The 11856-nt window shown below is 36.3% G+C and overlaps 1 protein-coding gene across 1 annotated transcript; it reads left to right on the forward strand.

Annotated features, from left to right (window-relative positions):
- The first annotated feature begins 8160 nt into the window (after nucleotides 1-8160).
- LOC113274590 lies at nucleotides 8161-10331 on the forward strand. The gene is made up of 2 exons (XM_026523976.1): nucleotides 8161-8403; nucleotides 8591-10331. The coding sequence occupies exon 2, from the start codon at nucleotides 8591-8593 to the stop codon at nucleotides 9857-9859; it is 1269 nt and encodes a 422-aa protein (XP_026379761.1). The 5' UTR covers nucleotides 8161-8403; the 3' UTR covers nucleotides 9860-10331.
- The last annotated feature ends 1525 nt before the right edge of the window (nucleotides 10332-11856 follow it).

Raw genomic sequence — 11856 nt, forward strand, 5'->3', positions numbered from 1 at the left:
CTACGTTACCCCCGTTAAGGATTTTCACTTTTGCCAAATGTACGTGCAATCAACATAAATATAGGAATACCACCTTTGCCTGTATCTGTGACTGAATTCTCTGAAACTCTGATGTCCTTCACATAAAAAATCACAAGGCATCATTGTAGAAATAGAGAAAAGCATTCAAGCAGCATATGCTATGTAAAAAATTATGTGTAACTAACAAGTATAATGTAGCTAATCATTAACCAACATGCTGGTACTCAAGCAAGCCAAGGCATCCAAAAAATGTACCAACCCATCTATTCTTATACTATCTGGAATGTAATTCTCTTTTCAATACAGTGGAGAAAATAGGTATGTGCTAGTTTCATATTCAAAAGGGACCAAGTTAATTAAGCCCAATGATTAACCATTTAAATACAACCAAGATTATCTACCAGTAGCAGCATCTTCACCAATCTATGACCAGAATTCATAACAATGTGCTAACATACATACAACAAAGAAGAATAAGAAATCCCTCTGTTGCCTTTTCCACTATTATAAAACTTATCATTACTCATATCAAAGCTATGTAACATGTAAGCTAATAATCATTTGATGCAAAGAAACTGCTCATAGCTATCTAAGTGTTTCCCTTTCAAAGTAGTGCTCTTGAAAACTAATATGTAGCTAATTTGAATTCTAAGTAGGAATTAATTAGTAAATGAATTCCACTTGCACACATTACCATTTCATTTAATTAATAATAAAGTCCAAAGTTCAGGGAAATGTTGAGATTACTTAACTTGACCTTTGATGGTAACTGACCACCAACCTTGCAGCACTCATTGGGACCTTTTTACAAACACCTGGAGTGCAGAGTTGAGATCCACAGTGAGAGAGATTTCTGTTGTTGGGGTAAGGCTCACATATCCTGCAAACACGAATTCTACAAGAATTCCAACAAATTTAGGCCTTGATAGCACCCACAAATGAAAACAGAAAAGAAAAAAAAGAACACAATTGTTTCCACAAAATTTAATCCACTCATCATCAACCACACAATAACCATTTATCAGGATTATGTTTAATCAAGTTAGACAAGAATTATGGCTCAAACCTGCAACAAAATCACAACAACCAGTTATTAGATTAAAAAATACACAGATTTGTAATCAAACAATGGTGATAGAATTAAGAGGTGAAGCATGGTTCTCAGCACTTCCTTTCCAAACCAAGTACCTCAATTATTAGTACTTCCACCTGCAGTTTTGAGAACTTTATCACTTATCACTTACAAAACAGAACTTCACAAAAGAGTTCATTCATCATACCACATAGTAAAAATTTGTTTGGACGAGCACCAACACAATAATAACAAACAACTTAATGCAGAATCACCACCAATTCAAGAAAACCCCTAAAATTAAAGGAGAAGAAAAGATAAAAACCAAACCTCAGATCTCTTCGACATAATCAGTAGAGTTGCATGCTATATGAACCCTTTTGTTTATCACATCAAAGTGAACTGGTGCATAATTGTTCAGGAGAGTTTTACTTTCCTACAAAAACCAAAATAAATCGTTAAATTTCAATTTCATGAAAAACCCAAAAATAAATTTAAATCAAAATTACAAGCAACATGGTAGAAATAATCATAAAACGAACAATCAATTTTACCTTCTTTCTGGTAAATCAGTTGATTCTTCAAATGTTGGTGAAGCCAAAAACCAAATTCCCCTTAAAATGTTCGAGAAATTCAACTGAGGATGATAATTGGTCTTCTAAATAAAAATCCTACAAGAAAATCAAAATAAATTCAAAACCCTAACAATAACAAAATCTACAACAAAGAGAGAAAAGGGGGAATAAATGGTTTTAGATAGAATATTGCAAATGGAGAGATGATAAAAATGGTTTTTCATGAAGATATGTTGGTTTAGATAGCGGATCTGGGAGTGAAAAAGAAAATGATTTTTCTTTGAGCTCGGCTATGAGAGAGCTTCAGAGAGTGAGACGATGGAAGAGGAAGAAAAAAAAAAACAGACAACAGGTTTGAGATCTACTTGAGGGATTTCCGAGGAAGAATTAAGAGAAGGGTTTGCTAGCATGTTTGATTTGACGACATCTGGGGTTATTAATCAGAAGAAGAATCAAGAGAAGGGATTTCCATGGAGCTCACCGATTCGCTTCTTCTGTCGACAATAGCAGAAACCCTTTTTTAATCATCATCTTCTTCTATAGTTGCAGCGAACTCATCTCCTTCCAACCCCAAATTGTCTTCATCTTTGTCTTCAAGATTCATAGAAAACCCTTTCTCCAATTCCATCACAGACTCATAATTTAAGATTCGGAAACCCTAGAACACCCTAATATAAACATCTTTAGCAGTAATCATCCATGAGATGATTATTTATTTAGTTAGAGATTTTGATAAAACCCTAGAATGATAGAAAAAAACTTGGATTGAATCTGTTCCCATCAGATTTGAGATTTACAATTGGACAAGTGAGTTGAGGGATTTTAGAATTAGAATCAAGAGAAGGGTGGGTTTTTATTAATTTGGTTGAAACTACATCTAAGGTTTACTGATTTCTCCATTTCCATGAAGCCAGTTCCTTAGGTTAGATAGGGAGACCGAGAGAGCAGAAGAAGAAAGAGAAAGAAAAAGACTGGAAATGGGTGAGAGAAAGAAGTATTTATATGCTCCATTAAAAAAATAAAAAATTATCAAATGTGAATCGGTTTGGAAGGGTCGCGGGATCGGCAGTAGATTTAGGGTAAAATAGTAATTATTCAGAGACGGCTATAAATCCTCTCGGAATTTTTTCTTGTTTTTATCATATCAGAGACCGCTATCTTTGGTCAACGGTCAAACTACCATTACTGGCGGTCTCTGATGTGGGTTGCTAAACACCCATTTTCCACTAGTGATAAGTATCGAACTAGTGGAACAAAATAGTATTTGGGAAATAAGAGATGGTAATAATACTAATATTTTGGAAGATAAATGGATCCATAACTTGGAAAACAACATCAGTAGCTGGAAGACAGCTACTAACTCCCATTTAACACTTGTGAAAGATCTTATAGATCTAAGAAGTGGAGTTCACAATTTATTTTTGAAATGTTCCCTAATCACATTGCTGAGAAGATCAATAACACTAGAATAGCTAGAGGAAAACCTGATACTTTAAGATGGCTCCTTACTAAGTCTGGTATCTTTACTGTTAGGTCCATGTACAATAAACATAATGAAAAAACTGTGAACCATTACAACTTAGGAAAACTAGACTCTTTTTGGAAAAAGTTATGGAATTTAAAAGTATCCGAATGAATAAAAATCTTTGCTTGGAAATGTTTACACAATGCACTTTCCACAAACTTGAAGCTTTCTAAATTTATGGAGGATATCAATCCAAACTGTTCTTTTGGTTGTAATGAAGTTGAATCCTTAGAACATCTCCTGATTTTTTGCCCCTTTGCTAAGTCTGTCTAGGTTACAGAGCCAAGCCCTGTTGAGCCTTGTTTCGACAACACCACAACCTTTTTAGATATTTGCAAGAATTGGTTGGGGAAAATAAACCCAACTATATCTATAGAACTAATACTGACAAAAGCTTGGTTTATATGGAAGGAAAGATGCAACAGAGTTTTTGAAAAGACCCATCAATCCAGTGCCCAAATAGGTTTAAAAATACAAAGATTTTTAGATTTCTGGTTTAAAGATAATAATTCACGTAAACAGGTACACAATGACAAATTGGCTTCTCCTACTTGGACTTCTCCTAAGAAAGCACAACTGAAAATCAATATAGATGCAGCCTGGATTTCAATGAATATGTCTGCAGGTTTTTCTTTAATTCTTAGGAATGATGCAGGAGACTTTGAGCAAGGAAGAGCAGGACCACTCACAGCTTCTACCTCTGAAGAAGCGGAAGCAATAGGACTGTTGCAGGGAGCAAAATGGCCAGTTGAAAAAGGATTGTCCAACTTTTTGGCAGAAGGCAACTGCAAAAATCTCTTTGACTATCTGAATGAGAAAGAGTCTGAAATTGAATGGCAGAATCAAGCCATAATGGATGAAGTCAAGAGTGAATTTAAACTTTGTCAAAAAAATTTAGGTTTTTATTATGTCCCTAGAACTGCAAACAATGTGGCAGATACCTTGGCTAAGGAAGCCAAATCTTTCAGACATATCATGAATTGGAGGAATACACCTCCCTCTTGTATTAATTATGCTCTAGAAGTAGATAAATCAAGTGCTAGGATGGAAACTACCATCCCTACATTCGATGGCTCTACTCATCATGATGTGAGGGTTACTAACTCCCGAAGTTAGTCTTTTGAACGCACTGAACTTACAAAAAAAAAGTTAATTAATTGATATTGCACAAGCGGAAGCGATAAAAGACAAGGAGAATCCGCTCCTTAAGATGATGATAGAAACTCCAATCCAGGAACAAAGACTCTAATCCAAGAATTAAAAGACAATAACGATGGGTTTTAACCAAACAAACTTAATAGTTTCATTAATCAGATAATAATAGCGAGCCGCAGTTGTTTTACAAAGATGATGAAATAAGCTATTTATAGCCTCAAACATAAAAACATAGAAATCTAGAACATTCCTAATTATCCTAACAAAATATATTGTTCTCATTAAAATAATATTAATCAAATAAATCCTAATAAAAAAAAATACTTAAATTGAGATATATCCAAGATATAACCATATCTTGGAATATACTTTTGACTTTCATAATACGTCCCATATCAGACTCCCACCGCGACAAAACTCGTCTCCAGTTTATATTGGAAATGGCTAGTGGATGATAGAATTTCGGCATTCCCACTTGAGGTACAACTCGATCTTGGATTATGCATTTGAATCACGAATCGTTTGCAGAATATCATCGCTTTATGCATGTAATAACTCGTTATTCGGTGTCGCTTGTTCCCACCATACAATACAAAAACTCCCACGAAACCTTCCAAGCTTGGTCTTGTCGGCATCCCATCAAAGTTGGTGTGCATAACAAGCCACCTTGGTGATTAACAATAACCTCACGTGATTTTTGGTTGTCTACTGTCTCAAATCTGCTGCACTCCATGTGGGTTAGGACGTGGCATAAGACGAACCCTTGTCCTCCCCCACATAAATTCATACAAGTTATCCCGCCTATTATGAACCCTAGGTAGCAATTCGGGATTCGTCAAATGTACGGAACAGTAAACGTACGAGTATTATACAGTTTTGTAAAATCCAGATTCGGTCCAAAATTCGGTTAACGGGACGTGATTCGTCAGTAATTCGGAACGGCATACGTACGTGTATAATTCGATTTATAAATGTGAGTTCGGCTCTGAAAATTCGGTATCTATATATAACAAATAATTTGTATTTATAAGGTCATAGACCAATTTTTATGCATATGTGTGAGTTATTTAAAGAAAAAATAAACTTAATATGATGATATTAATAATATATACAACATTAGTTATCTAAGAGGACGTCGTATGGTGGTTTAGATGCTTGGTTAGTGAGTTTGAGATCTCTCTCACCTTCACCTTCAAATCTCTTCAGTCGTTTTTGTTTCATAAAAATTACAACACGTCTAATATTCGGTCGTGTATGCTCGGGAGGCAGTAAATCCCAAAAAGTGGAGTCTTTGAAAAGTAAAATCTAAAGAATTTATGGCGAATTAAGCGGACGTATCATTCGGGATACGTAAAATTCGTGAACGATTCGCAAATAATCCGGGAATGCCACATAATACGCGACTTGGGTTCGGAGTTGCAAACGTACGCGAATAAGACCATAAAATTCGTGATACGGAAAAATTCGCGAATCATTTGCGAATTTACTAACTAGGTTATGAACTGCACCAACATCCAATAACCTGGCCTACCCAATACGATGTACCACATATATGTGCCAACAACTTCATGAAAATTTGAGAAAGAATAACACCCACCAAAAGATAATAAAAATCTGCAACCACCAATCCCAGTGATTGTTCCTTGGTTGTTAAACCACTCAATCGGACCAACATTAGAATTCCAATCTATATCAAGACCAAATAACTTCGTCATTCTTTTCCAGATCAGATTTTCTTCGCAACTATTATCGATTACAAAATAACATCCCCTTCCATTAACAATACCAATAAACTTGGACAATTTAACGTGAAGTTCTCCCATCGGTTAGAAGTATGGATGCTTGGATGACTAACTTTACTTAAGAAATTTAAACGGAGCGGCCAGTAACATAGAAGATTAGGCAGTACGTGAACAAAGCAGTAGTGGGCTTGACTTATCTAAATTAGGGCACAACCGGTAAGGTGGGTAGGATATGGCCTATATCCGCCACCCTATCCGTTTACTGGTGGTTAAGAAAATCTTTACCCGCCAAATAATGAATAGGGCAGGATACGGTTAAAAAACTGGCCGGTAGGGTAGGGTTGGCGGGTATGAATAGGGTATGTGCACCCCTAGGTAGGGTGGGTAGGATATGACCTATACCCGCCACCCTACCCGATTACTGGCGGTTAAGAAAATCTTTACCCGCCACCCTACCCGCCAAATAGTGGATATGATAGGATACGGTTAAAAAACTGGCGGGTATGGTAGGGTTGGCGGGTATGGGTAGGGCATGTGCACCCCTAATCTAAACGGGTTTAGTTTATGACATAATACCCAATGACATAATATCCTACCCACCCTACCCGTTGTTCATGAGTAATAAAGAACTAATACCCAATGACTTATAGGTTCCACTGATCTCGCGCACCGACTTCAAAACAAGGGTTTCACTAAAAGGTACCAAATGAAGAATAAGATGCGTACCAACACAGAAGTTCCAGCTTGACGCACAACCTTTTTTTTTTTTTTTTTTTTTTTTTTTTTTTTTTTGATTTTTTTTTCTTTAATAAAAACCTAGAGATCACAGGAATCCTCGACTGATTCTTTTAGGCGGCCTTACAGACGAACAACGTAGGAAAACCTGCTCTGATGCCACCTGATATGGCACAAGCGGAAGCGATAAAAGACAAGGAGAATCTGCTCCTTAAGATGATGATAGAAACTCCAATCCAGGAGCAAAGACTCTAATCTAAGAGTTAAAAGACAATAACGATGGTGTTTAACCAAACTAACTTAATAGTTTCATTAATCAGATAATAATAGTGAACCACAACTGTTTTACAAAGATGATGAAATAGGCTATTTATAGCCTCAAACATAAAACCTAGAAATCTAGAACATTCCTAATTATCCTAACAAAATATATTATTCTCATTAAAGCAATATTGATCAAATAAATCCTAATAAATAAAATACTTAAATTGAGATATATCCAAGATACAGTCATATTTTGAAATATACTTTTGACTTTCCTAATACGTCCCGTATCATTAATATATTCCATCTTCCATTTAAAAAAAGTTAGGACATGGCATTTCAAATATTTTCGTTATGTCAGTTTAATTGCTGCTGGTCTAACATCAGAGCCAAAATTTACATAAATCCAAAATGTGCATTGTGGCCCAAAAAATTATATTAAAAATCAGCACCATGAACCATGGTATGACTCGCGACTATATTACATTTATCACTGTGTTTCAATCTGGGTTGCACTAACACGGATATGGTGACGTAGACACGACGCGACACAGATACGAAACACGAATAGATTCTCAAAAAACTAGGACATGGACACGTAATTAGTGATATTTTCCACTAAATAGTATATATTATGAATGTAATTTCTCAACTAATAAATTATTAATCAATTATAAATTTGTGTAAAAATAAGTCTATATACTTATAACACGATACACGTACAAAAAATTCAAACATTTTCAATAGACATTTATATTAAAATAATTAGTACATATGCATGTGATGTCACCAATGTATCTGTTCTGCAGAAGACGCGTGCATCCAAGTGTCTGACACAGTTTGACGCGGACACTTAACCATGTTAGGCGCGTCGGCACAACCCAGGTCTCAATATACATTTTGATCTAAAATTAGTTTTATCTTTTGGTGTTGTACTTGAGAAATGAACGATTTCTAGGACCTGAGTTGGTGAATGTTGCCGAGTCAAATAGATTTTTGAACCGGACTCAGTCAAGGACCTTTAACTGGGTATTGTAGTTGACTGGAACCTAAAAATGTGCTTGAAACGAACAAAATCCAAGTGCAATAAAAAATGGTAAAGTTGCAGAGACGAGAAACACAAGGTGAGAGAGAGAGGAGAGATGATCGGAGGAGGATAAGAAGAATAGAAATGGTAAAGTGCTCTTGGGTTTTGGTTCGTCACAGTCGAAGAAGAAGAAGAAGAAAAGAAATCGAAGCAGTTAGCAGTGGCTTTCTTCTTCATCACAGCCGAAGTTGAGGGTTAAATCGAGAAGCTATGGTTCGTCAAAAAGGGTGAGTACATGAAACCCATTTTCAATTATCCTTGTGTTGCAATTTTCATTTTTAGGTTTACTAGAATTTGAGGCTTATTAGTAAAATTTGAGTTTTTAGGGTTCATAAATTTTGGGGGTTTTACTGTATTTTCTAGGGCTTGATCGATCGTTAAGAGAACATTAAACTTAGGGTTTTTGGCTTGCAGATGGCTTCATCTGATAACAATACACAGAGAGGACGGAAGGGTTTTATCAGTGAAGAAGATATTGCTTTGGTTTTAACTAGGTACAGTGCACCAACAATACTAACTCTACTTAAGGAAGTTGCTCAGTATCCTGATGTGAAAATCGATTGGAATGTGTTGGTAAAGAAGACGACGACCACTGGTGTTACTAATGCCGTGGAATATCAGAAGTTATTGAGACATTTGGCATATTGCGATAAACTGCCATTAACAATAGAAGAAATACTTGAGGAGCAGCCATTGGAAGATGATGATAGTGATTTGGAGTATGAGTTGGAAGCTCTTGGTCCTGTTAATGGTGAGGCATCATTAGAGGCTGCAGCTTGTGTTAAGGTGCTGCTTGCTTCTGGTTTGCAAGATGACGCAGGAGGAGTTTCTGCGACTGTAGAAGCTCCATTGACTATAACTATACCTACTTGGCAGGATTATAAAAGTCCATTGGATGATCCTCTTCTATGCAGCTTAAAGGGAATAAATATTACTGTTCCAGTTTCTGTACAAAAAGTGACAACAACTGCAGTGAGAACAGCTGAAGAAGGATTGGATGCAACTGCGTCAAATGCTGGTGGTCATCCTGGAAAAGGAAAAAGGAAGCACTGGACGGCAGAGGAGGATAATGAACTCATTGCTGCTGTGAAGAAATTTGGTAAAAGGAATTGGGCTAACATTCTTAAGGCAGATATTTTCAAGGGTGATACGACTGCTTCACAACCGTCTCAAAGATGGGGAATCATAAGGAAGAGACTAAAATTGGAGACAGGTGGAGGGGAACTCATTGCGCAACAGCGTGCTACCAACCGAGCAGTTTCTTCTGCTCTTAATATGCCCATAATTAATAGCTTATTGGCAGCATATGCAGCTTCTGTGGTCCCGAATCTGATGGTACAAGAAGCTGCTGTTGCTGCTGGAGCCCGTATAGCCACTCATTTGACTGCCAAATCGCTGCGTAAAGCTGCACGATCCAAGAAATCATCAATGCCAGGTGTACATTATATTTGCACAGGCTTGTCATCAGCATCCCCAGCCACATACTCTACTTCGGTACCAAGTGTCTCTCTGCCACCACCAACACCTGCAGGAAAAGTCAGGTTCCTTCTGTCAGTGTTCTCGCCTCTGCATCTACTTCATGTGGGACGGTTGCTGCAGGCAAGAAGACAAATAGAGTTGCGAGTGCCAGAGTTGGGAACACGTTGGAGGAAGAAAATGTTTCAAACTCACATAAGGAAGTAGTCACATAATTGGTTTTTTTCAGCTGATATAGCAAATGATGGCAAACAAGATGATCAAACAGCTTTGCTAGATTCAGATATGGTTATCGGAGAACAAATGACTCAGAATCTTAGTAAGTTACCAACTGTTGAAGCTGCCGCCAGTGACCCAATGCAGCTAGACAATCATCATATTGAAAAAGAAAAAGAGAATACGAAGACTCCTCCTGCAGCAGCCAAGTAAGGTTATTTAGACTATTGTTAATATGACCATTAGTTCAATTAGTAGATGTTTTCAAAAATTGGAGTTAGAAGAAGGAAGCAGAGGTAGGGAAAGCACTGGCTATATACATATATATTTGTATGATTTAAGGTAGAAACTTGAATGATCATGATTGGTTTTGGAGGTTATTGTGTTTCTGCAATCAACTGAGTTGTTATACCTCTCTAATTAAGGTTTCCCAATGACAGTTTTAAGAAATATATTGTTTATATTGCTTGGTGTTTTTCGTCTCTTTCTTTACTGATAGTTGATAATTCTGCCTATGCTAGTAACCCAAACTTAAGGATCGTTTTCCATTAAACTGGTGCCCCATTGACCTGACTTATTGCAGTATGAGCTGTCAACATTTATACAATCTTGGATGGAGTTTGCCTGCCAGCTTTTTTAACTGGGTGATTTGTTCTTGATGTTGTTCTCCTTTTTTCCAGTTTTTGATATATATACCAAATGTGAGTTTATTTTGTACTATATTGTGCCTGTATCTTACAATTGGGTCTGCATAACCAAAAAAAAAAAATCACTAGAAAATCTTTTACAGCTGCTGATGTATTCATGTTTCTTCCTGAACAACTATCCAAATGAAGGTGGAGTTGCTGAATCAGATGGGTGATTTTTAGCGGGGTATTCAATGGTACCTACATGTCACCAGTATTTGTTCAGTGTGTTACAGATCTAGTGACAACAATCATAGAACTGAGCATCTGACTTATGAAAATGAAAGATGGATGGCAAAGTTGGTAAATGGTGGCTACTGTAACTGCAGCATATCTCTCGTATCTGAATATGGAGGTAACCCAATATTCTTAACCGTGTATGTATGTTCTGTTCATTTCTGCAAACTTGCAATTTCGTCTTTTAAATTTTTATGTCTTCTCAAAATGAGGCTTTATCGGTTAAACTTAGTCATTCTAGGCGTCTGATTCTAAACTGCATCCGTTAGCTCCAAGCACCAAATTAGCGACACTAGTTTGTATCAACTATCAAGGTTCAGAGGATATATACTGGATAATGAACTTTTGTTCTCCATTATAAGAACATCCCTTCAGCATAACATGTGTCACTTAAAAGACCTTCAGATATGATTCCTACATATACAAAAAAAAAAGACACAAAACTTTTTTTTGGGTACCCGTTTTCATTAGAATTTTGTACCAAACAAAATAAAATAAAAAATAATCTTTCATTAGAACTATTGGTGCTGGAGGTAGGTTTACTCTAGTTCGAATCATGGTTTTATTGCCAAATAGATAAGTACCAAAAAAATAAAAATCCTCCAAACTCATTTTGTTAGTTCACAAAACCTGAAACTAGAAAATGCATCAGTTTCCGTGTATTGAGGAAGTTCTGTGATTCTGTCCATTGACTTCAATCACAGCATTCTGTACTCGGGTGATATTTTCGCTTATCATGTTTTGGTGGATGTTACTATTTCTTTTTTCTTTTCTTTTTTTTTTTAAAAAAAAACTTGCTGTATATGGGAACTCATTTCCAATTATGTTAACATGGAAAGAGCTTTTGTTGAACCTAATTTTAGAACCTGGATTCACTGCATACGAATTTTAACCTGGAGCCATACTTAGCTTCTCGTTGTACATTTGATGGGTCAGGGGTTAGCCATTCAAAACATACCTGTGTCTTATATAAAGAAAATGAATCTACTGCTATAAACATTATTATCTTCTGAAAATCTGATAATATCGATTAGAACATATCTAAACCCCCTCAAGTTATCTTCA

Source organism: Papaver somniferum, chromosome 4, assembly GCF_003573695.1.
Source record: "Papaver somniferum cultivar HN1 chromosome 4, ASM357369v1, whole genome shotgun sequence".
In the NCBI taxonomy this organism is placed as follows: Eukaryota; Viridiplantae; Streptophyta; class Magnoliopsida; order Ranunculales; family Papaveraceae; genus Papaver; species Papaver somniferum.